The following is a 27,658-nucleotide window of genomic DNA, read 5'->3' on the forward strand; positions in this document are numbered from 1 at the left end:
TCATTGCCACAGAAAGACTATATGATAGAACACAACACTAGCTGAGATCTTTTCATAGACAAGACTAGAGGTATATCGTTGGGAGATGTACAAATTGAGACTTGCTTCTTGGAGCTGAAAGCAACTGACAAGCTGCTCCCACTAGTAGAAGAAAAGTATTTCTGAGAAGAATCCTAGCTTCCTAGATGTTGAGAAAAGCTCTACATCTGGCAACTGAAGGGAGTGGGCATTCTCTTTTGTTTTTTCAGGACAGCTCCTGAAGGAGTCATATTTTGCCAGCTCTGCTTTATAGTTGGCAACACTCAAAGACAGTGTGGCTGAGGAAAAAGCCAGAAGCCTCCAAAGCACTGCAGCGTATAGGGATTCCTCATAGGTACTCACAATAACTGAAGAGTTCAAAGGACATTTGAACAATGCAGAACATAGAGATGCTCCAACCATGCACTTTTCCTCCAGATACACCCTCTACCCCAGGGCCAGTAAGGGAGCTGGGCAAAGACACCAGTTCAGTAGCCCAATATCACCAGAGGATTCCTGCACTGCACAAGTGGGACCAACCATAATTCAGATCACTTTGTACTTGTGAACCAGTGCAAAACCAATGCAGCATGACTAAGAGTCGAGCCAATGATTTTAGTCTGAGTAGAAAAAAGAAACAAATATTTTTATTTCACTTTCCATTTTGGGTTGTCAGACTCATGCTCAGCATGTCAAGAATTTAAATTTCTAAAAAGTGGCAACATTAGTTTTACTAAAAGAAAAGTTAAAGTTACTAATAAACATGTACAACAAGTATCATGTACTATGCCAAATCTCAGCTAAGATGTTTCAGAGCCATTTTCAATCTAACTCAAGATGATAGCACGGCACTGGGAAATGATACTAGTCATCACAGGGCCAATTCAGCGTTCACCTAGCCCTTGAAGTCTATTGCATGAATGTAGCCAACCTTATTTTGGTCCCAATCTTCTGTGTTGACAGTTATTCAGATGTGTCCCATTTTGCTTTCCATCTTCTAAAGCCTTTGAAGACATTTTTTCTCAATCAATCATTATTTAAATATATTCCAGTGGGCTATTTCATAATGCAGTGGCTGACATGATGCATCAAAAGGACAGGTATTTGGCAACAATTCAAAGAGTTATCGAAGCCACTATTCTTTGTTCAGCTTTTCTATCAGCATAACACTGTAAAACGATATGGACTGACTGCCTACACTAGATGGCTTCTTTTGCATTATACGGGAATATACTATACCATAGTTATACAGTTTGATACAATTAATAGTATACTCCGCACTTTACAAGTAGATTACAAAAAAAAGCTAAGATATGCCAAACAAATACCTCACAGTTTTAAGACATTTTATAACAGTTTGTGAAGACAATACTATGAAATTGATTCACCTCTACTAACCTGCTAAGCCTTATCCCCAGGGAGGGCAAGTGTTTGCACCAACAGCCTCCTATGGGGATTCTGCCAGAGCAGGGCACTTTTAAACCTCATCAATTTCTCCCTGGGGGCCCACTGGTGGACACTACTTTGGTGATATGCCAATTCAGTGCTCCCTTTAGATGTACCTAATGCCCAGCCAGCACTGCATGTTTTTGCTCCTGTGCTGATCAGCTTCAGATAAACTTCTTTTGAGCACATATTCTGACTTCTTCCCAGGGCTGATGTAGAACAGATTAAATTTTGGGAGGTTGCTTCATTCATAATAAATCAGTGGTGGGCAACCTGCGGCCCGTCAGGGTAATCCGCTGGTGGGCTGTGAGACAGGTTGTTTACATTGACCATCCACAGGTATGGCCACCCGCTGCTCCCAGTGGCCGTGGTTCAAAATTTCTGGCCAACCGGAGCTGTGGGAAGCAGTGCCGAGCACCTCCCTGCAGCCCGCACCATTTCCCACAGCTCCTATTGGCCAGGAACGGCAAACCATGGCCACTGGGAGCTGCGGGCGGCTGTGCCTGCAGACAATCAATTTCAACAAACTGTCTCGCGGCCTGCCAGTGGATTACCCAGATGAGCCGCAGGTTGCCCACCACTGAAGTAACTTGTATAACCGGTGTCAAACCCATGAGGGTAACTGTGCTTTTGATCCCATTGTAGCCTCCTCGAGAGCACCCTCACTCAGATCTCAGGCTTCTGCTGTAACCTATCTTGGAGTGGCAACTTGCATTCCTCTCCCTCACTCCAGACTGGGGATTTAGGCTGAAATTTCCTCCTGCAATCATTCCCTCACTGTGATCACCTTAGCAAGTCTGAGTTTAGTTCACTGGCTGTCCTGTTATTTCCCAGGGATAATGACAGGGTTTACCAGTGACCAGACAGCCTTCACAAAGCATAGTATGTATTTAGAACAAAATAATTACAGAGAAAATATATCTTGAAAGCAAGAAACAGCTTATCTGCACACTGTCTTACCAGGTGGCACCCATCTTTCACATGGAAACCCTGGTAGGTTTCCAAGTCCTTTAAACCTGTCTAGTAGGGTTTTCTCTTACTGGATAAAGTCTCATCTCAGTTCTTGATAAAGTGAGAGGGAACTTTCACCTATAAAAGGCTTCCCACTTTAAACTATTCTAAGTTTTTTGGATCTCTTGAACCCAGTCAAAACCAGTCAATGCATTTCCTCCCAATTGGTAGTACTTCTGCCAACTTGTTTACCTGTCTAGAAATTTGCAATAATTACCCCCATGATGTTAGATTCTGATAGCTCATTCTTGCCTAGTGGCATTCCTTCAATCACTGTGTCGCTTGTCTTGTTTCAAGAAAACTTAACATCTTCACATCCAGTGGGTAGCAAAATCAAGGGAGGGAGAAACTGAGTCACATATTGGGGAGCAGGAAATAATGAAAAGGACAAGCCACTAATACACAAAGTTCACTTTGAGTGCAAGCAAACGATGTGTTTTAATATAACTAAATGTAAATATATACATCTAGGGAACAAAGAACATAGTCATACTTACAGGATGGGGGAATCTATCCTGGGAAGCAGTGACTCTGAAAAAGATTTGGGGATTGTGGTGGATAATCATCTGAATGAGCTCCTAGTGTGAAACTGAGGCCAAAAGGGCTAATGGGACCCTTGGATGCAGAAACAGGGGAATCTCAAGTAGGACTAGAGAGGTTATTTTACCTATTTGGCACTGGTATGACAACCGCTGGGATACTGAGTCCAGTTCTGTTGTCCACAATTGAAGAAGGATGTTGAAAAATTGGAAAGGGTTCAGAGAAGACCCATGAGAATGATTAAAGGACTGGAAAACATGTTTTTTAGTGATAGACTCAAGGAGCTCAATTTATTTAGCTTAACAAAGAGAAGGTTAAGAGGTGACTTAATTACAGTCTGTAAGTACATACATGGGGATCAAATATTTAATAATGGGCTCTTCAATCTAGGAGAGAAAGGTATAACATTACCCAGTGACTGAAAATTGAAGCTAAAAAAATTCAGATGGGAAATAAGGCATAAAATTTTTAACGGTGAGAGTAATAACCATTAGAACAATTTGCCTGGGGTCGTGGTGGATTTTCCATCACTGATTATTTTTATATCAAGATTGGATTTTTTTGTTCATAAAAGATCTGCTCTAGGAATTATTTTGGGGAAATTCTATGGCCTATGTTATACAGGAGGTATAACTAGGTATCTACTAGATGATCACAATGGTCCCTTCTGGCCCTGCAATTTATGAATCTATAAAAATTCTTTCATAAAAATAAATCAGAAGTTTCTCAGTTCTCCACAGATAGTAACAAGAAAAAACCCAGAAAAAAAATGTTTCTCTTCTTTATTGCCATCATCTCTCATTGAGTTGCTGGGCTAAGTCTACCACACTCAGACTTCTGAGCTGGTTGCTTTGTATAGTATCCCATTTCTGGTTCCATATGTATTGATGTGGTGGTAAACAAATAAAGGAAGCAACCAACATTCAAAATGGATCTCCATATTAATAATATCAATATATGTTATAACAAAACAAAAGGAAGACAGAATTAACTCAAATACATGATGCACTAGGCTCTAGTACTGGTAAACAACTGTCTTTTACGCAAAGCACTGGCCCTCACAAAGACAGGTATTTAGCCCCTTTTCGTAGGAACTGTTTTCTCTCTGCTTAGTTACCAATGAATTCTGAATGTTGGTTTATCCTTCTATAGGAGTCTTACCAACATGCCTTACTTGTTGCTGGCCCTTGAAGTTTAGGCAAGAAAACTGCCACAACCCAAAGTGATCTTTTTACCTGTGACTGCTATAGATTTCAGCTACTTCCCACCAGCATGTAAGAATTCAGTTCCTTTTATGCTTTCTTTAGCTTCTTTTTCCCTAATCCCTGAGGACATGAACATCCTCACAAAACAAACTATCATCCAATTTAAACTTTGTCCTTTTTTCCAGCCTAGCGTTGGCCTCAAGGCAGGGGACTGACACATTATTTCTCAGAGTATACGTGAATAGTACAAAAAAAGTCATTTGGCTTCAGTGCATATTATACAGAGAAGGAAGAAGCTTGTAGACCATAAATATTCACAACATGCTACTTTGACATTTTCCAGCTGGGGAGCTGTCTTGGAAATTAAATCAAGCTGCTTAGCTCATGATGTAAGCCACTTCTTGTGACTAGTGAGGTGGATTGCATTGATAACCTAGAGGGTTTAGTATATAGATCAAAATTCACTTTTATGATGCATGCCTTCTATTATGACTTGCATTCTACAGCATAGTCAAAGGGAAATCTATGCACTTAGGGAGAGCAGAGTGTCAGAGTCTTCCAGGAAGACCTGAAAGGAGATTTTTGCTCTTATGTTTTGCTGTAAGAGCCCTTATCAGTTTTCTCCATGTGGAATCACTCTGGGAATTTAAAAATAAAACAGTTATGATAGCTGCAAGGATTATCAAATTAAATCTCTAAAAAGATTTTTATACTGCATCAGTTTTGCTATGAAGCTACAAAGAATGCCTGCAAATTGTATATTTGTCTTTAAAAAGGAGTAATGTGTATACTACAGTACTCTATTACTTACTGGGTCTGTTGCTGATACCTCTAGGCATATGAGTAAGTGTGTATTTCTGCCACTTCCATCACAATATTGTAGCATAAGTCCAAGATGAATCACTTTCTGATGATGGCACTCTAGTAAAGGCATTTCAATGCTGGAAAAGCGGATTCACTAATTTTGGCATCTTTCATAGCACAGATAGCATGGTGCAGTCAGTACGTAGGCAAACAAAATGTTGGCACCTGCAGTTTCCAGGCAAAAATACTCCTTCTTATATTTAAAACTAAAATGCTCAATTTTGTTTCCATTATTATAGATGTAAATTGCTACAACTAGCAGCTGGGAATATTGGCCAACTCCATCTGTTTACTGGCCTGCACACAGTTCTGACATACACAAAGGGATCATGATTTTGTAAGAAAGAAAACAAATGAAATGTCACCTTTATGGTGTTTAAATCCTAATTTTTGTGTGCATATTTTTAACATTACTGCAAGCTAACATTTCTAGGTATCAACTCTATGAATATTTCATTTTTTCTCAGTTCTTACTCTATAGCAGTGATTGTCTCTCCTTTGAAGTACTATGGTATTTGTGTGTGTGTGTGTGTGTGTGTGTGTGTGTGTAATTCTGTATTCCAAACACACTGTAGAACCCAACCATGTAGGTATGATTTTATTTGTTCAAACATTATTTCTGTAGTATAGTATTCCAGAGTTATACCTATGGTTCTTAGCACTCTGTGTACTTATCTAATTGCATCCCCTAGAGTAGTTACTTTCAAAGATGCTTGCATTAATAATCAGTGGCTCCTTTAAAAAAAACTGTATGTCAGTCTATTAGCATCCGGTAATACCCCAGGATATAGAGGTTTGTTTATGAGGCTCTATAGACATACTGTGCCAGATCATCTGCTGTTGTACATCGGCATAGCTTTACTGAAGTCATTGTATTTAGTTTCCCTGCTAATCATCTTCATCAGATTAAAATCAAATGGGCCAGCATTTAAGCCAGAAAAGGCATGGAAGAAATTACAGTTAAACCAAATTCATGAGTTTACTTACATTCTATGATTTTGCAATGAGTAATATAATGTTTTATAATTCACATTTTTATAGAGTTAGATTCTAATGCAAGCTATCTCGTTTCTCCTCTAACCCATGGGAATTTCTGCCTCACTAGATACTTCATGTATCAGAGTTCATGCATTCTGATTTATATTACGCTACTGTGGAATTAATAAAGAAACCCTTCTTGTTGAGAATAAACAGTATAGTAAGCACTCTAGAGCTGAGAAAGAGGACAAAAAGTATGTACTTCTGATTAGCCAATTTTAGATTGCTGCCAGCAATATGAATCTCATCAACAGTACTATATTGTTATATCATGCTAAAAGAGGAGGGGGGTATAACTGTGTTGGGTTGGAAAACAGCATTATAGAAAATACAATTGAGCTAAACTAAGGGAAGTTCACTCTTAGCAAATATAACCACATCTGGTTGTCATAACCAATTGATTGCCATAACCTATAAGGCTTTGTTTTTGGTTAGTTTTTTAGGGTATGTAAAACATATTACATGTAGATTACCAAGGTAAACTTTTTATTATTATTTCATGTGACTTTGAAGGAAAATTTTTTAATCACCTAGCTACAAGTGAAGGAAAACAAGAGTTCAATTCAGTTAGCATTTTCTGGTTTGGAACACAACTTCATTGTTCAGGAATCTGGATTTTTCATAGACTATTATAATAGTCTTCATTTATGATTTTAGCAAATATCATTATAATGTTTGTGAAACTAATCCAGCCAACTTCAACAGCCAAATGAGAATTTCTTCTGGCTTTATATTAGCATTAAGTAGCAGCAATTTTACTGCATCTGGAGTATAACTAATGCCCAACTAGGCTATATTATTCATAAAGCTATGTTTAACTTATAAAAAATTCTTTCACATTTGAAAATTGAGTATTTATGCATATTTGGATCCTATCTTTTCAGAACATTATAGCCTCTGTGACAAAGTTCCTCCTCTACCTTGGTGGGTCCTGCGCTTATTGGCGGATTTGCTCGCTTCACAGATCCACCCTGTGGGTCAGGAAACAGTCCAGAGACCTTCCCCTCTGGTAGAAGCTATAGTCCAAGTCAATTCCTCCTGTGTTTGATCAGGAGTTGGGAGGTATGGGGGGAACCCGGGCCCGCCCTCTACTCCGGGTTCCAGCCCAGGTCCCTGTGGACTGCAGCTGTCTATAGTGCCTCCTGTAACAGCTGCATGACAGCTACAACTCCCTGGGCTACTTCCCCATGGCCTCCTCCCAACACCTTCTTTGTCCTCACCACCGGACCTTCCTCCTGATGTCTGATAACGCTTGTGCTCCTCAATCCTCCAGCAGCACACCCTCTCACTCTCAGCTCCTTGTGTCTCTTGCTCCCAGCTCCTCACACTCACTTCCTCTCCTCTGGCTCCCCCTGGCTTGACTGGAGTGAGCCCTTTTATAGCATCAGAGGGGCCTTAATTAGAGTCAGGTGCTTAACTGCCTCACCTGACTCTTAGCAGGTTAATTGGAGTCAGGTGGTCTATTAGCCTGGAGCAGCCCCTGCGCTGGTCACTCAGGGTACAGAAAACTACTTATCTAGTGACCAGTATATCTCCCTTCTGCTACGCTGCTGTTCCCAACTGGTCTGGGTCTATCATACCTCTTATATTTAAAGACAAATCACTATGGACAGAATGCACCCCTACTGAAATTGTGTAGTTTTAATAAAAAAACAACACAGAGAAAAACGTTTAATAGTTACAGCATATGAAAGTTTTTTTGCAGCTGTCAGAAAATAATATTCCTCATTATACTTACTGCCAGAAAGGCAGTGCAGTTGGACACTGTAGAACCTTGGGACACTCCAGCCTAAAATTTGTATTTGTCACATTATTTAAAATCACCGTGAAACTTAAAAGACACACAAATGGCCAACATTTCACCAATCTATGTATAACCCAATAATAATCGTAGAATCCCTTCTGATTATTATAAACTAACTAACTGAGGTATCTTGCAACAATATGACATTTGTTTGGCATCAGTTTGGCAATTTAGAAATTAACCTGAGACCAAGATGACAAGCAGATTGGCAATTGTCTCTTTAAAAAAAAATTATGGCTTGGAATAATCCCATCTAAATTGCAGATTATTCTCAACCTCTAGTAATGCATGGGTAACTAAAATGGTAATAAATAACTAGGGTGACCAGATGTCCCATTTTTAAAGGGACAGTCCCATTTTTGGGGATTCTTTCTTATATAGGTGCCTATTACTCCCCACCCCCGTCCCGTTTTTTCACAGTTCCTATCTGGTAATCCTATAAATAACCAAAACACAAACTCTTGGACAAAATGAAAGGCAAGCGATAAACAGAAGAGTAAATAGTTAGAATATGATCAGATTATATTTGTGCTTCGTTTACATCTTTCTTTGTATGTAATTACTGATAACGCACATCAGGACTAATGCTTTGGATGTATAGTGTTTTCTGGTTGGTTGGTTTTAAAGGACCTTAGTGAAATGTGTGTCCACGCACAAACATATGATACTCGCAACTTTACTGAAGTATTGATTATATGGCCAGAACCATTGCCCTTCATTATAGGCAGGAGCGCCGTAGATCCTAACAGTAGTTGAGCAGTTTTACAGGATTAAGCAACAAATAGGTTTCATCCATCCGTGCATATTGCCAAAAAGTCACAACTTCCATAGTTATCCTGCTACATCAGAAGATGTGCTGTGGCAATTTATAAGAAGTGGCATTCCTCAGTGGATTCAGCAGCAGATCAGCTGCTTTTATTTGAAACCCTGGCCCTGTGTTTCTGTCTGCCCCTCGGGGCTACCTGTGTAACTTGGTATGAATTCTGCATAGTTTTAACATTGTTTGTATTATCACTTTGATTTAGACATTGTGACAAAGTTCCTCTTTGTCTTGGTGGGTCCCGCGCTTATTAGAGGATTTTCTTGCCGCAAAGATTCACCATGTGGGTTGGGGAACAGCCCAGAGACCTTCCCCTCTGGAAGAACCCACAGTCCAGGTCAATTGGGAGGTTTGAGGGGAACCCGGGCCTGCCCTCTACTCCGGGTTCCAGCCCAGGGCCCTGTGGACTGCAGCTGTCTATAGTGCCTCCTGTAACAGCTGCATGACAGCCACAACTCCCTGGGCTACTTCCCCATGGCCTCCTCCAAACACCTTCTTTATTCTCACCACAGGACCTTCCTCCTGGTGTCTGATAACGCTTGTGCTCCTCAGTCCTCCAGCAGCACACCCTCTCACTCTCAGCTCCTTGCGCCTCTTGCTCCCAGCTCCTCACACTCGCACCTCAAACTGAAGTGAGCTCCTTTTAAAACCCAGGTGCCTTGATTAGCCTGCCTTAATTGATTCTAGCAGCTTCTTCTTAATTGGCTCCAGGTGTCCTAATTAGCCTGCCTGCCTTAACTGGTTCTAGCAGGTTCCTGATTACTCTAGTGCAGCCCCTTCTCTGGTCACTCAGGGAACAGAAAACTACTCATCCAGTGACCAGTATATTTGCCCTCTACCAGACTCCTGTACCCCACTGGTCTGGGTCTGTCACAACATGTAAAGTGTTTAGTTTAGTTTTCTAGATGAGATATATCTAAATACCTTTTGGAAGCATTTATGAGACCAAAACTGTATTTATTATTTGTATTGGGATAGTGCCCTTTTGTATGAGGCACTGTACAAACCCAGAACCAATTACAAAGATGACTCGTGCCTGCTGATAGTGGTGGGGGGCAGAGTGAGGGAATCCGGCTTCAGCAGTGTTACTGATTATGCTCAGTACAAGCTAAGCAGCAAGTCTCGGGAGATGGAGAGGTGGGGGAAAGGCACTTGATCCCACATGCCTGCCCATGTGTCACCACTTGGTCCCTGCCTGGAAGAGCTGGTGTATATTTAAGCCCTTAAACTCACATCTGTAGTATAATCTACCTGTTTGAGATTGTTATATATTTTGCTGCATTAAGTTCTTATGAGCTTACTAGTGTGAGGCTTTGCCACTGAAGTTTATGGTCTTATAGTAAGTATGAGTGTGTATTGTGCTTTGGCATTTTGTGTTGATTTGTGGGGGTGGCGAATGAAGGGTGTGTGCTGCAGTGAAGGACAGTTTGAGTTTGGGGTTATTGTAGGTAGGCCAGCCTCATTGTTATTGGTCCCCGGGAAGGTCTTTGACCACATTTTGTTTGGTAGGAGGCAGCTGTTCCTTAGTGGACACCACTGTCCACAGCAATCAGTTTTCACTGTTGGGCAGTCGACAGTGGATGCTGTCCTTATCCTCTGGCTTCTGTCTGAACTGCACCAAGAACTTAAACACCTGATTCATGTGGCATTATCAACATCAATGATGATTTTGGTTCAGTTGACAGGTTAGCACTTTAGCTCACACTGAAAGGAGTTAGCGTTCTGGGTGTTCTGCTAAATCTGGTGTATGATCTTCATACTGGTACTGGTGCAAGAGTGTGTATTGGTTCACTGCTTTTACTGCATTTCTACACAACCACAGGTGTGTGGCAGTGATTTATTCTTTCCCTGGCACTATTCTGTCAAGATATTGGCTCGATATTTGGACTTGCCACTCCACATATCAGAATCAAGGCTGGCCAAGAAGTGTTCACTGACAAGACTATGCCAGCAACACTACCTTGCTTGTGGAGAGGTCAAAGAATTTCAGCCCAGTCCTTCAGAGTGCAGCCTACATAATGGGGTTGAATGGTTTAATGGTGGAAGATCAAGATCCAGAACTGGGTCACCAGAACCCTGGTGCGGGGATCGGGGCTGTCAAGTACCCTGGAGAGTATTGATGAGTTCACCTACCTAAGCTGCAAGCAGAGTTCAAACAGTGGAAGCAAACCAGATGTTCTTCAATGAATAGGTCTCGCTGTCCCATGCACAAAGTCCACGTCTTCAAAACATAGTTAAGCTGAGACAAAGTTCAGGATCTATCAAACTTTTGCATTACCAGTATTGCTATACGGGTCAGAAACCTGGACCCTCTTACAGGCAAACTTGGAGCAGCCAGAGGCCTTCCATATGCACTGTGAGTGCCAGGTCCTGAGCATAAAGTTCTTTGACTTTGTGGGAAATGTCAATCTAGCAGAGATCTGACCCTCCTTCCATCCCGCATTACATCCAAAAGTGGCATTGTGTGCTCTTCGGTCATGTTGCCAGGATGGACAAAAACACCCTAGCACACCAGGCTCTCAAACTTTCCATCAACGTGAAAGGCCCTGAACCTTTCTGGATGTTGCCCACACAGCCGCCCCAGAAATTTGTGGATTTGCAGGATTGAGTCAGATCTGAGAACTTCACTACATGATGCAAACTTGATCGAGCATGGTCATTCTCGCTGATGCAATGGTACTCAGTAGACTATGCATGTTGGTTATTGTTAAGGATAGGATTCGGTCAAAGAATCCATGACTTTCCAGGAGCTCCGGAATGTCTTCTGGGGCAGGGCTGGAGCAGTTGTCAGCTCTGGGGCTGCCAGAGCAGCGGCTGCTGAAACAGCTGATCAGCAGCCAGCTTGGGCTGCAAAACAGCTGACTAGCAGCCAGCCCCAAGGCTGCGGAGAAGCAGCTGCCAGAACAGCTGGGTAGTAGTCAGCCCGGGGGCTGCCAGAACATCTGCCAGTCTCAGAGCACAGGCCCTGACAACACCTGGCCAATGGCAAGCCCCAGGAACACAGGAGCAGCAGCCAGCCCTGGGCAGCAGTCCTGGGAAAAGCTAGCCAGTGGCCAGTCCTGGGGCTGCTAGAGCAGCGGCTGGGGTTGTGTCAGCCTCCCTGGGGCTAGAGCAGCAGTGGTCAGTCCCTGCCACAGGAGCAGCGGCAGGACTGGCACATCTGCAAGCTCTGGCAGTGCTTTGTTTGTCCCCTCACCCATATTTTTAGTAAAAGTAATGGACAAGTCGTGAGCTTCCGTTAAATTTTTGTTTATTGCCCGATACCTGTCCCTGACTTTTACTAAAAATACTCATGACAGAATCTTAAACTTCTATTGTGTCTACTGGTTGTGTTGATTTGTGTCTGGGGACTTGGGGAGGGGATCTGTGTTGATCTGTGGCAAATTAGGAGTGCGTGCTGCAGTTAGGAGTTGGGACAGAAAGTCTTTCCAACACTATATTATGTGACTGCATTCTTTTCTTTCATTATATAATGACTGGATGTCATAGTGAGTGAGAGTAGGCAGGTGTTTTCTAACTGGTGTGATTTTAAACTCTTGCCAGCATATTACTGTTACAGCTGTGCAAAGCCAGTCAGTTTCAATTTTCAATAATTTTGGCATAATGTTCTAGTGGAGTCAATTTAAAAAAAAATATGTCCCAATCACCACCTTAAATGCACAGCTTAACATTCGTAAGAATCCAAAAACTTAGTCTGAAACTTGGCCCAAACCGTATGTCTTTGGATGCATCCCAAAAGTGATGATGGTATTAACAATGAGACCTGCAAGTCAAAAGGAATGAAGATGCAGCACACAAAATCCCAAAAGGAAGATCAACAGGTTCCAATTTACTCATAATTAAATGTAGCTAAAGTTCCCTGCAGACTGAGAGGGGAAATTTTCACACTCTTAAAGCTCTCTGTTGTACAGATGCAGTGAACCTAAAGCTGCTCTGTCAGACAGCATCAGTGTGATGGTAAAAGCAGATGGAGTCTCTCTATTGTCTCCTGTTTCTGTAGGCCCCACACCTGGTTCTCATGTGGTTTGCCTAGTCTGACAATCCATGGAGGAGCACAAACTCCTCCTTTTCCTAGAAATTCAGGAAGGTGACTTGCTTATCAACATGTGGATGGACAATGTGGCCAATGTGGCCACAGTGATATGCCATATGTATCCTGGTTGAAATTGCTAGGCCAGTGCCAGTCTGTGCCATTTGGAGTGGCCCTCTGAAAAAGAGGCTCCCCAATACCTTCCTTTAAGTTGCTCTCTGATGGCAAGGGAAAGGCATTGCTGCTCAATAGCTGCAGGAAGGAATATGTTGGCAATGGTGAGCAGGAGTGTATCGTCTATTCGAAAAGCAGTGCCATAGAGTGGCATGGAGCCAGTACTGGGTCCAGCGCCTGTTGCCTCTATGGTACTAGGAATTTCTTCAGAGGAGATATGGATGCCTTTACTGCATATTTCAGGTCCTTGGTCAGCTCCACTATGGGCTTCAGTACCAGGATCAGTGCTGGGTCTCTTGTTCTGCCTGATTGCTTAGGGGTTTTGCCCTTGGAGGACTGATGTCTTGTGTCCTCTCTCTCAGATCCCCTTTCACTCTTGGAACTATGTTTAAGCTCAGTCTGACTCAGCTGGCATCCCATTTATGAGCAAGCCTATATCGTGATTTCCTTCCTGGTCATTGGTGTGGATGCAGCACTACAGGAGCTGTAGTCATCAGTGCTGGGGCATTCACGATGTTGAAATGGTCAGCATCAGTGTTGTCAGTGCTGACTCTGCCAGCATTTTCTTTGCTTTCTTTCCACTGCCCTATCATGGATCATCATTTTTTTTCTTTTAAATAAGAAGCATTCTTTAGGTGAAAGTGTGAAGATACGGTTTCTTCGCCAAACAGATTAAGAATTGGTTTAGGGTCTCTGAAGACAACAGCAGGTCAGACACTGACTGGGTTCCATTTTTCTACCATGGGTGGCAAGAGGGAATAGAGGGATGTCTGTGGTTCTCCTGCCATTTACAGGAGCATAAGGAGACACAGGGAACATGCGTGACCCTGAGGTACATGGCTATTCAAAAAAAATCCAATCTCATGTGCATGAGGCACATCCACACTTATAGTGGGATCCACACTGACATTTACTCAAAGAACTAAAGGTTCCAACCCTACTATGTTTATGCCCCATGTGGGTGTCGATATGATGCCACATGAAGGCATTCCTCTTTCCTTCAGTCCGCAATCCCAGTTCATCCCCAGATAGGTCCATCCTGTGCACTGAATGAGGCAGAGGTCCTATGGAAAGACTAGTATGTGATCATGTAATTAAAGACTTATCATAATGCACATGTACTGGTGGTAGTGCTGGGGTGAATGTGTGTGTGTGCGGGGGGTAATTAAATTGCACAGGTAATGTAAGGCTGAGGACAGAGATCCCTATTTAAGAAACTGAAATACCAAGATTCCTTTTCATATATTTCCAAATATTCTTCCACAAGTGATGACTTAACTTAAAAATGTTTATGTATTACTAGTCACTCCATCTTGGGAGAGTTTAAATGGTGAAAATGTCTCAATATCTTCGGGAAAACCTTTTCCAGTTTTGTTTTTTTTAATATAAAAAGAGAGTCAAAGCCATCTCTAGTTCCCCAGTGGTTGAAACAATCATTTTAGGAAGCACAGTAAATAGTGCATTGAGCTGTGAAATATATAGCTTTAATGGGTCATTTCATTCCTTGGTTCTTCCTGAGTTGTTGTTACATGACTATTCTTTTAAGCCTACCAATTTCAAAATCAGGTTTATATCAGACTCAAGCAGCTGGCCATGTGAAATGACATAGAAACTAGTTATATGAGCATAAGTAGAAAATGCTTCTCAGAGCTGGTGAAATTGCTTCCTCACAATGGATTTTTAAAATATAATTATTGATGTTTTTTAAGAAACAAGACAGAATATATGAATAGCCCAGGCCGATCTTTCTGTTTATATAGGGAGATTGTCATTTTGAAAGAGGATTTCAAAAAGAATAATGTCAGAATTCTGGAGGGCAAGTTTATACACCACTATCTTATAAAAAATACAAAATATACCAGAGAATGTTTAAACAGAAATAATTAAATAAATAATTAAAACTGAATTATAACTGTGAAAATAATTGAACAACGTACCTTTTTGTATATTTGGTAATGTACTTTTCTTGTATTATTGTATTGATTCACGTAAGTGTTCATTTGCAAAATTTAGACATTTGCAATGGGTCTTCCTACCATTACTGAAATTAAAGAGATTCTGCTCTTTAATTTAACAAAGTTTCAACAGTCTTATTTCACTATATCTTATTTTCAGTTTTCAATATCATTTGTAGCCCTTAAAAATCAACTATCACAAGAGAGTTGTTTTTTAAGGCTCCAAACCAAAGCCAATTGAAGTAAATGAGAATCCTTTCATTGACTTCAACAGGCTCTGGATTGTACCCTAGCCACTAATTCCAATTTTGTCACTTTCTGTTCTTGCAATAGGCAACACTTGGGACTCCAATTGTGTCTGCGCGCGCACATACGCTTGAACACCTGATATAGATCCCAATCTAGTCAATGGGACTATGGTATGCTTAAAGTTATGCAAGTGTTTAAGTGTTTTGCTGAAAAATGCTACTGATGCCACTCAGATTAGTTCTGCTTCTCTTGAAGTCCTCACCATGCACCAATATGTCAATCTGACTATTTTTGTATGAAAAATCTTAACTGACATTTCACTTGTTCAGCCTTTGAACCTCCCAATACTTTTGATATTACACCTCTACCCCAATATAACGCGGTCCTCGGGAGACAAAAAAATCTCACCGCGTTACAGGTGAGACCGCATTATATCGAACTTGCTTTGGCCCACCCTGTTTCTGGTTCCCTGACCGCCCCCTCCAGAGACCCCTGTCCCTAATCACCCCCAGGACCCCACCCCCTACCCAACCCCCCTGCTCCCTGTCCCCTGACTGCTCCGACCCCTATCCACACACCTCGCCCCCTGACAGGCACTCACCGGCAGCAGTGGGAAGCGGAGCAACATGGCCCCAGCCTGCTCCACTCTGCCACATCCTAGCCGTGGTGCTCCGCTTTCCGCCGCCGGAGAGTGTGGGGAGGTTGGGGAGAGGATGCCCCCCCGTACTCACCTGCGTCGGGAAGCGGAGCACCGCAGCTGGGAGCTGGCAGAGTAGAGTGTGCTGGGGCCGGGCTGTTCCACTTCCGCCACTGCCGGTGAGTGTGGAGGGGGGATCTCTTCCCCCAAGCCCCCTCCCCCGAGCGACAAGCCTGGGGCCAGGGTGAGGGAAGCGGAGCAGGCTGCTCCCGGCCCCCCGCTAATCCCCTGGGCCACTCTGGGACTGCGGGGCTCCCAAAATTGCCCCCCACAGCTCCTGCCTCCGGGACCCTGGGGGGGGGGAGGGGAAAGCCCCTGACCGCCCCCGAGACCCTCTGACTCTTATCCAACCCTTTGGTCCCAGCCTGGCATGGCACCCTTAACAAGCTGCTCAGAGCAGCGTGTCAGAGCTTTACCGCGTTGTATGCGAACCCATGTTGTATCGGGTTGCGTTATATCGGGGTAGAGGTGTACTAGTTCTACTTAGACCTTGTCTACACTGAAGATTTGCCTTAATTTCAGCCATCAAGATCAGCCACGAGAGTAGCTGCACCAGTGCAAGCCTCTGTTGTAGACAAGGTAAACCACTATAAACTGTAATTCACATTGGGGCAGTTTACCCTGGTTCCAATCAAAAGTGAGCTCTAATTCACGCAAACCGTGGCTTGTTTTCTACACTAGAAGTTTATATTACTGCAGCTGCACCAGTGGCTAGTCACCAATAGTTGTAAATGGGGCTAATCTACAATGTATACCAGTGGCTCTCAACCTTTCCAGACTACTGTACCTCTTTCTGATTTGTCTTGCGTACCCACAAGTTTCACCTCACTTAAAATCAACTTGCTTACCATATCAGACATAAAAATAAAGTGTCACAGCGCACTATTACTGAAAAATTGCTTGCTTTATCATTTTACCATATAATTATGAAATAAATCAATTGGAATATAAATATTGTACTTACATTTCAGTGTATAGTATATAGTATATAGAGCAGTATAATTAAGTAATTGTATGTATGAAATTTTAGTTTGTACTCACTTCGCTAGTGTTTTTTATGTAGCCTGTTGTAAAACTAGGCAAATGTCTAGATGAGTTGATGTACCCACTGGAAGACCTCTGCATAACCCCAAGGGTGTGCATACCCCGGGTTGAGAACCACTGATGTATACAAGGCCTTAAGTGCACTTCCTTCTGTTGCTCTGTATAGCACCAATCATCCACTGCTTTCTCTACCCTACACTTTCCACTCACTGCATTCACTACAATCTGTCTGGTTGTCAATTAAACAACCTTCTCAGCCAACTTTGAAGTACTAGTGTTCCTAAAGAAACAAGGATGGCTTTACTGCAAATCCCATTGTTCACGGCAGTTCTGGAGGGAAATGGGCCTGGAGGTTTCTGTCTTAAAGTGTCACAGCATGCAATTATAAATTCTATAAAACAGTTATATGTTACAATAAATACTTTGTATAAAATATTTTTAAAAATCATACTACATCTGCTTATGCTTCCTTTTCTATCCCTTTCATCTTATTTTGCTCCACTTTTCTGTTTCCTTCTTCCGTATTCTTCATAATCTAATATTAATTGTTCTCTTCCTCCCTCACCCCATCCATAACACCTTGCAAAGAGTCTAAACCTGAAACTGGATTCTTAACTGAGAACTGTTTGTCCTAAACATAAATTAATTATTTCAGGTCTCTCTCTCTCTCTCTCTCTCTCTCAAAAATGACATTTGAGTGGTGGACAGAGACTTTTGTTCTTTATGTTGTCTAGAGACCAATTAAATGTGTCCCAAACTGCTGAGTGATGTGGTTTTCACTAGCTGGAAGTCTCACTTCAAAACCCCTCAACTCATTATCGTTCGACCTGAACTAGGTTACAACTAGGAGTTTTTCCCTTGGAAAATAATTTAAGGAGTCTAATGAAGTGTGATGTATATGCAGCAATTTATAAAATTTAATTCTGTGTAATTATATGTACACTATATAAATTAATAACTGTGACTGGTACACAAGGGAATTGTAGAGTGTTTTATTTCTAATCTGTCATGTAGCACCATGAAGGACAAAGTCCATTTCAAGAGGATGTAAACATTTAATTTACATTTAGTTGCACATCAAATGGTAGTTGACTGGGACACAGCGAGCATACTACTTTTATGGAGGGTAAAATTTTCAAAAATGCCTAAATTACTTAATCTCTTAAATCCCATTTTTGAGAAGTGATTTAGGGCCAGATTTACAAAGATATTTAGGTGCCTAAAGATGCAGATAGTCACTAAGGCTATGTCAACACTACAGCCTATGTCGGCAAAATTATGTTGCTCAGGAATGTGAATATACCACTGCCCTGAATTACATAAGTTACACCGACATAAGCGTTTGCATGCACAGTGCTATGTCGGCAGAGGAGCTTCTCCTGCTGACATAAAACTTATGCCACACATGGAGGTGGGTTTTTTTATTCCAACAGATGAGCTGCAGTGGTGCAGCTGTACCAATACAGCTGCAGTGCTGTTCTTATAGACATACCCTTAAGTGAGATTTTCGAAACTGCATAATGCTTAATTCCCATTGATTTCAATGGTCTGTTAAAATCCTGTAACTGTTTGTTTCCAGGCTGTCAATTACGGGGTTCAGGATTTTACTGTTTTGGTTTGGGGTTTGATTGTAGAATTTGTGTTAAAATGGTGTACTTTAAGAGGTTTGGTACTACGTTAGAGTACAGCTCAAGCAATAGCATAAACAACTTTCATTCAGATTTGAAAATTTATTTTGATTTGATCTTATTCATGGTCCTTTCGTGTTCATTTTTATGGACATTTGAGTAATCTATCTTAACTGACAGAAACCCTCCTTCAGACCCCACGTGCCCTGCTCCCAGCTCTCCTCTTCTCATTCTGTGAAGTCAAGCTGTAGGTAGAGAAACAGCCCCAAAGGATTTCCAAGGTAACACTTGAAAGATGTAGAATTGTGGATGAATGGAGTCCTACCAGCTGCTGTACAGGCAGATGCTGCTACCTTTGAAGCAAACTCCCTGGTCCCTGTTCACAAGGAACCTCCTCCACTCCATTCCTACAGTGAGCCGAAGTGCCCACCTTAAACTCATCATCTGCCTTTTCCAACCTGCAAATTCTGTGAGAGTCTTGCCCTTTACAACTGCTATGAAATTGGCACAAGCAGGTAATAAACTAACTCTCTGTATAGCCCTGATTCTCCTCTTCTTCTCTGCACTGTCATTTATCCTCCTTTACTAACCTCACAAATAAAATTCTAAACTAATCAGTTCTAGCTGAAACGCATTTTAAGTTACTCAATGGATTTTGGCTGTGGAGTTGAAAATTATGTTTCAGGAATAGTCGTAGGAACAAAACTTTTTTTCCAGAAATGATTATGAAAAGTATATAAAAAGGGTGCAAATAAGAGGACCTGAAATTAAGTTTTAGTTCACATTTGTGAATGATTTTTTTCCATTATTTACACATTTGCAAAACTCCCATTGACTTCAATGGAGTCAAGATTACATATCAGGCCTCTAGTACTTGCTTTCATGTCATAGTGCGCATATTTAAAATATTTGGCATATAGACGCTGAAGCTATATTATGAAACTAAAGCCTGTTTGAGGTTAGTCTTTTGAAAAATCATTGATGATTATTCTATTTTGAAGAACTAGTCAGTCCAGTAATTGGGGGGGGAGGGGGTGAAGGTAGGGGGACAGGAATGTCTCACTCTCAGTGCATTAATATGCAGCATCCTGTGCCTCTATTATGTATTAGTTATTGTAGCATTCATTTATTCAACCCAATTCAAACATTAAAGAATTCTATCATCTCTTTGTTTTTATTTCACCTATTCAAGTCAGGTAAGTCACAGAGGTACAAGCTTTGCTGTTAGCTGGATCAACTTAGATTTGCTGTTAATTTATAAAAGCACCAAGATTTCCATCAGATTGCATCATTTTCATTCTACCTTCATTTTCTTACAGCTTGTATCAATGTGAGATATCAGTCTTAATGAATTTTATTTGCATGCTAATAAAATTGAAAAAGTAAGCCCATTTTAATTGTCTTCTGAGGACTGTCAACCTCTTTGTTTATAAAACCAGTGTATTTATTTGTCCTTTGTCTTTTCTTTTGTTACTATTTATTGCAAACAATTTGCTGGATTTGGACCTTTCTTCTAACTGCTTATTGTCTGAAAATTGATCACATTTGTTTTTACATTTTTGTTTGCGCTTTTTAATTGTTTGGCGAATGGGCTTTACTAATATATTTTGGCCTATGAGTTGTTTGTAAACTTTTCATTGTGAGTTTTGATATTCAAACATCACTGTGCAATCTGTGTAATTTGATGCCATAGTCTAGAGTTGGCAGGGCTGGCAGAACCAGGAGAAACACCTTTTTTCTTGGCAGTGTTTTGTCAAGTGATCATCGATCTTGATGCATAGGTTGACTAAGGCACCCATGCTGGCATGCATTATACCCATGCCATTTCATCTGTAATATTGTTCTTTCGGTTGAGCCACAAATTATAATGCTGGGTGGCCTCATTCCAATAGGTGTCTACTTCCATCAGGAAAGGTAACAATACCCACTTCAATAGCCCATGACCAGAAGGAGAATCCAAGGAGAAACAAGGGAAATAGCAGTATCTGCCTCTTTGGCCCAACTATCATCAAGGTAACCTGCTTATCAAAAGCAACATGTAGACTGTAGCATATACAAAACAAGAAGAGCATCATGGAGAGCAGCCCCATTCTCCATGGCATTAGTCAAATAGGTGTTGATATGAGTTTGATACCAAGCTTTCTGGTTGCAGTTGGGCTCTTTTGCTTCTCGGTCAGTTGCTACCAATTTTCCTCTAGCTACCTAGAGTTTGGCATTAGTCTCTTGTAAAAAGCAACAGAGAGTCCTGTGGCACCTTTAAGACTAACAGATGTATTGGAGCATAAGCGTTCGTGGGTGAATACCCACTTCGTCAGACACATGATGCTTATGCTCCAATACATCTGTTAGTCTTAAAGGTGCCACAGGACTCTCTGTTGCTTTTTACAGATCCAGACTAACACGGCTAAGTCTCTTGTAGTTCCTCTTGATTTGCTGCTGCTGCTGCAGCAGCATCTTCTCTCCCCTTATAGGAGCTGTTCATGTTCTACAAGCGCCTTCTCTCTCTTGTGCAATGTGTGCCCAGCAGAGATCCACACCTTTGTGCACCCGCTGAATACATATTGCCAAAACAAGGACCTCAAATAGATATTCAGATACTCCAGTGACAAGAGAAGCAGCTACATAGATAAACCCCTCCACCACCACCTTGCAGCTGCTGCTGTGGACATTACTGTGGACCCTTTCTTGTGCTACTGCTTGCTGGCCCCACAGTTCTTCCCGATGGTAGCAAGAGGGGTGATGGCCCTACTCCCAGTCAGCAGCCTTTTTTAGTTCACATCGGCTGGCACCCATTTAGCAACAGCATCCCTGTGAATATCTGTTCCTGTGCTGTGTAGAGACGATTCCATATGATATGTGGCAAAATGGCCGATGTTGGTATGGCGAGTCCCGCACTTTTCTTGGTGGGAGGATGGAGCTAGGAAGCCACCTCTTGCCCTTGGGGTGCCTAGGGTCCAGCTAGTGGCCCGGGAAAGTGGTAGAGGAGGGAAGCGGGGAAGGGGTCTGAGTTTGCTCCTCACTCTGAGCCCCAGCCCCTCTTAAGCCCTGCGGGTTTCTTACCCTCTTCCCCCTTGGGTAGGGTTACCCTCGGTCCTTGACGCTGGGGGAGGGAGTCTCCCTTCCCTGCTGGGGCAGGGTCTCCTTTCCTCTGGTCTTTCAATTCTCAGCAACACACCTCCAAACTCCAGTCCTCTCTCCTTCCTCGCACAAACTGTCTGCCTGAAGCACTTTTTTTTTTAATTAGGTTCCTGACAGAGCCTTAATTGACTACAGGTACTCCAATTAATCTGTAGAACCTTCCCTAGTCTACAGGGAACCATGCCTTAATTAGCCTAGGGCTTATATATCTCCCCTCTACTACTCTCCCACCTCAGGATCGGAGACCTCCTGGACTATGACCGGGGGGACTGGGTGGATCCCTATGCACTTGACTGGTGCATGGCGCTCTGTGCCCTTGGCACCCCCTGGCGCGTACTTCGGGAGATGGAGGCAGCCTTATTGCCTACTTCTCGGTCTTTCCTCAAGCGGGTCCTGCGAGAGAGTATCCCCCACCCGCCCCTCACCCCAGGCCCTCCGGATCTTGTTGTCAGTCCTCTGCCCCATGAGCCCTCTCGGCCCCCACCCCTTTGTACCCCAAGCCAGTTGCATGCTTTGCAGCCAGTTCACTTCCAAACCGCGCCACGGGACCATCTTTACATGCTTGTGCTCCACACTCTTCATTTCCCCACCCTCATGTCCCACCCTGATACCAAGTGGCGGGACCTTCAACCAGCATCAGAGGGTGAGGGACCCCGGTGGGCCAGTTTGTATTTCATCTTGGTTCTACGACCCGCCGGGGACATTAGCTGGTGGCTCCTTCATGGAGCAGTGAGCACAGGCGTGTACCTGGCATGGTTCACCCCTCTTCCCACTGTCTGCCCTTTTTGCGGTGTGAAGGATACCCTGGCACATGTCTATCTGCAGTGTGCCAGATTGCAGCCCCTCTTCCAGCTCCTCCAGAACCTCTGGTTGAGCCCACTTCCCGGCACTCCATATGACCACTCTCCCACTGCTCCCTGGCCCTGCTGTATCACAGATGATTGTCCCCAAGCATTGATCCCTGTCTCAATACTTAGCCAAACTGCAAACACTTCCTGCATGTTCTCAGGCTGGAACATGTATAAAATGTCCCTAATTAAAGAGACTTTTCAGGTGCTTCAGCTTCCACTCTTCTATCCCATCTAATCTCTCCTGAATGTTATCCATTCAGAGTTGCTGCCTTTTAAAAATCAATGGCTTTCTCATTCTCCTAGTCTCTCTGACTCCCAGCCCCCTTACTCCTAACTCCAAAAGGCCAGTCTGTACCGGTTGGCTTGGCAAACATTTCCTGTGTGAATATACTAACTTGCAAACACACACATTCATGAATATATACTTATATTTCTTGATTAAATTATCTTCCTCATATGGTCACCTACACAATATTGTTACAGAAATGTTCATTGAAAAGTACACACAGAAGTTAAAAAAAAAGTCAAATCCTGATCTAGAAATTGTGAACCTGTTAGTGGGAAAAAATATTCACTAGTGGCCCAGGCCTTGACACTGAATCCCTACAGCACTCAAAAAGGAAACATAAATTAAAGCTAATTTATAGAAGGCTAGAGAGGGCATTTTCAGATTTTTTTCCCCTCCATCTCCAGGGAGAGTTGGATCATGCCATGTAAAGGTGGGTAATCAAGTTGTCTGGTCATGAACTACTACATAAACAAAATATCTGAGCATGATGGATGAATAAGACATTCAGATCTGTATCCTGCTGGGTACTGTGACCCTCAGAGGTAAAGAACGAGTAGGCAGAGAGCTAGCAATCTTCTAATTAGACAACCCACTGCTTTGGATATATGTGTAATAGAAAGGTGCCAGAGGTAAAGCTATGATCATTACTAATGCCTGAGTACAATAGGGAGTAGGAAGGCAAAGGCAATTTAAAAAGTAATAATGCATTCTACTATGATGCTGATAGATTTCATAGTTTAAGAGATATAGCTAAATGAATTAACATTTTTGGGAGTGCACCTTACTGAGACAATCCTGCCATCTTCTCACGAAGAAATGCAAAGAAGGTCCTAAGGTAAGCATCCTTAAGAACACTTCAGAATACGGTCGATCCCTCTTATAATGAAGTCATTTTATTTTAACAACTTTATTCTAAGCGGAGGTTCACACTAATCAAATTTACAATTTACACATTGTTGTAATGAAGCAATTTGGGACTATCATTCTACTTCACTATAAATAGTTTCAGAGTGCAACAGGAGTTCCAATGTACCATGGAGATCCAAGGATAGAAAGCTCTCTGAAAGTATCCAGTATTATTACTGCTTATCTTACATACTTATCAATATATGCAAATTCTTATTAAATAGATAGCATGAGTTGAATGCATTTGAGTACCTCTTAATAACCAGAATTTTTTTCAGTGTCTGAAATAATGCTGTATTACTAAGGGCTAGAAGGTACTGCCCAGGTGTAGCCCTGGAAGACTCAGAGAGGCACACAGCTGGGCCACAGTTTCTTCCCTGCTTATTCTTTGCTGCCAGGGGTAGTAATTTACTACAGGCACAGACCAGCAGAAAATTCCTACCTCCTGCCCCAAACTGGCTCAGCTACACTGCCCATTGCTTACCCATCTGCTCCAGAAAGAGAGTAAGCAGGTGAGTAGCCTTGCTTACTCTTATGCACCTGGTCCCAAGGTTCAGGTAGATCACAGAGGGGTGTAACGTGGGCTCTTACTTCATCCTTAGACTTGCACATGAGTGTAGTCCAAGTCACAGTCTAGTCCTAAGCTTGAGGCAATCTTGTTTAGAAACAATAAAAAAATTCTGATGTCCACTTATATTTGTAGCTTAACTAAGAGTTTGGACCCCACAAAGTAATTATAAAAAGAAATATTTTTAGCTACTTCTGCCAATGGGCTTTTGTTTACCAATAACTCCACTTTGCATTATTCCACTTTATTGCTGCCTAAAATCTTTTCTGAAGGGTTTTGTTCTCCCTCATCAGTAGCACTTTGATGGTAAGATCAAGAACCACCTTGGCACACAGGAAAAAAAGAAAAATCGCCTTGAGTGCATTATTGACAAGAATGACTAAGATCCTGGATACATGTCTAATGAGGCTGATTACTGCAATTTCTTGGTATTTCAAAGTTTTTCCTCTCTTCAATGCCCTAAATACTTATGTTTATTTTTTAATTTGGATTTTGAGTGTAATTAGTCATTACTAATATGCAATTAGTACACAATGTCAACAGTGATATGTCCTTGAATGAATGTCTAACTAATTTTTCTTTCTAGACAAAGAATTCACGTCATGTCACAGATACTGTCAGAAAGCTTCAGAATAGTTGTCCTTCACACAAAGTATTTTAATAGATTTTTGTCGTTAACAACAGAAAATATGTTTATGGTAATTACAAAAATGTCTCTTCTCTCAGACAATTCCCTTTTCATGACACAATAAATCATTTAACATTATACTGTAGTTAGTTACATAGCAGTTAAAGAAAATATTTGCTGAGTCCTCTGTTACAACCTAAATTAAATAAATCTTCCAGCCATAATTCAGCAAAGTTTTTTCTAAAACAATTTTTAATTTTAACTGCATTTTAATTAAACAATAAGATGTACCATAAAGTCCATTTGTATACATTAATTCCGAAATTAACCTATCTGATATGGAAACCATATATAAGAATAAGGTATGGAAATTGGGTAGATATAAAGGACATGCTGTCATTACAAGAGACCAGAGTTCAGTACATATTTGCACACCTACGTTTGCTTGTATAATTCCTAGTATTTTGCATGCAAATGTAGATGCACAATTGCATGCTCACCTAACGTGCAACCGTCTGCTGTCCTTCACTTAAAAAAAAAAAAAAGGGCCCAAAATATCAGTAGTTGGTTTTTGTCATTAGCTTCTAGTGTAAGTTAGGTGAATGCATATGGTGCCATTATTAAATGGTCAAATAAATTAAAAATTTGAATTTTCATCAAAATTTTGAATTTCCACAAAGTAAAACAAATTTTCATAAATCTTTTCATGACAATATTATCATTTTTTCAGTGACCTCTAGCAATTACCCATATTCTCAACCAGGTAACATATATTACCAATGGATATCCACTTGCCTCCATATTGATATATATACCTTTGCACTTCCTTATATCTGCCAGGAATGAAAACAGATGTGTTGGAAATGTTCTTATGGAGTGTAATCCTGGCACCACTGACGTTAATGATAGAAACAGAGATACTAGAAAACGAATGAAAAAGCCTTTTCTTGAGAGATTTCCAGTCCAATTTCATGAATTCGAGTATCCAAACATTTGGATGCTTATCCAAATAGATTTTCTGAATCAATTCAGCTTCATCTACTATTAGTATTAAATGAAATTCCCGAAACTCCTCCAGTAGTATGTATGCAGTTATGTCCACAGCTCTCCTCGATACTTGTATATGACACAATGGTCTAACTCCCAGTGATAAAAATCCTATCTTTTCTAAAACTTTAAACACATATTTTAAAAAAAATATGCTCACTCTTTATCATTTCAACATTCTATGCAAGATAAAGTTGAAAATACTCACTGACCCTCATTTACTTTTTTCTATGTAATAAAATGCTTTGGAAAAAATGAGGAAATTAAGCAGAAATCAATAGAAAATAGACTCACCATCTCTTCGATTAAGCCTTGCAAAGCCAGGACTATGACTGCTAGACAGCTCTGATGAACTGCTGAATGAAGACTGAGGTAAGGCAGACACCAGCTGATCATCACAATTATCTGTCAGGGGAAAACAGCATGTTCAGGTTAATGCACTGAACACCACTTACTGAAAATTATAGCCAGGAACCAACACTGGAAAAAATATCTAAATTGGCCTTTTGTTTGAGGAAGCATGTTCCAGAATGTTTGTCTCAGGGTCTATTATATGTACCAGATTAGTACTGAGCTGGCACTTTTTATCTCACTAATATTTCATCAGATTGCCATGGTGTAATTTCCTATATTCTCTGACTCCTTATATTCCTCAAGTTCTAACCTAACTTTGAAGACAGACTTGATAAATGGCTCACAGCTCACTAGCTACTATTTACAGGGATAGGTACTGACACCTGCCAGTCCTGCTTTAGCTTGAGCAGCATGAAGCTTTGACCTAAGAACCCGCTTTATATTTCTCTAGGTGTTGAATAAAATCACATTACATCCAATTACTATGTCAAAAAAAAAAAAGTGCTATGTTAAGATGGATGCCAGAAAGGATGGTACCTTGAGTTTGCAAATTGTGTGTGTGTTTGATGTAGAAGCAACATGAAATCACTGTTAGACAATTATTAGAATGCGAGTCTCAACTTCATACAGAAAGAAACCACAGTGTTTCAGATAAGAGGATTAACTGCAATTCACAATCAATGGTGCATAAGTAAGCAGATTCTAATCAATATTTTGGATGTTAAATCCCTCTCCAGCTCAATTACTATACAGGACATGTGTTCATTCTCCATTTATATTGCAAAATATAAATTGAGAATCAATACCTGTTCTAGTTTTAGCTGAAGGAGGACTGACTTAAAACACACACAAAAAGTGCAAGCAAGTCTTTTCCTGACTATGCTTTGCTGGTATTTGTTGCTTAGAAAAAAAGGAGAAATTATGTAAACTATCACTCTTTGAGACGTGGCCTGGATATCTGAAACCCTTACTGGTATCATGAGCATCTTCTAGATGCAAACAAGAAAAGGAGGATCACTAATAATTCCCACTCCTATCAAGAGATGTGTTCATCCAACTGGCATTAAAACTAGAGGAAGACAGATGAGTCTAAGATAGCTCTCTCACTTAAAAAAATACTAATACTATGTATGAAGGACTAAAGAAATAATTATCTACATCTAAGGAATAATTGTTTGCATTGCCAATTAGTAGTAGTTCTTTTGTCTAGTCTTGAGTTTGTTTTTTCATTATCTTCTAAATTTAAACAAAGAGTAATTTTTAAGACATTCTCCAAAGAGGTGCTGACCATATCTGCCAGGAGATGAATTCATTCAACTCCCATAATCTTCACTAGACACTGGTCTACACTGGG

The 27,658-nt window shown here is 41.3% G+C and overlaps 1 protein-coding gene across 1 annotated transcript in view; it reads right to left on the reverse strand.

The window, feature by feature from the left end:
• Window positions 1-27,658, reverse strand: part of LOC112112200 (contactin-associated protein-like 4) — a 308,184-nt gene that overhangs the window by 233,646 nt on the left and 46,880 nt on the right. Inside the window, exon 2 of the mRNA XM_024208012.2 lies at window positions 26,245-26,355. Coding sequence (XP_024063780.1) covers window positions 26,245-26,355 — 111 coding nt within the window. The remainder of the gene's footprint in view (window positions 1-26,244; window positions 26,356-27,658) is intronic.

This window comes from Terrapene carolina, unplaced genomic scaffold, assembly GCF_002925995.2.
Source record: "Terrapene carolina triunguis isolate 2854851 unplaced genomic scaffold, T_m_triunguis-2.0 Scaffold113, whole genome shotgun sequence".
NCBI lineage: Eukaryota > Metazoa > Chordata > Testudines > Emydidae > Terrapene > Terrapene triunguis.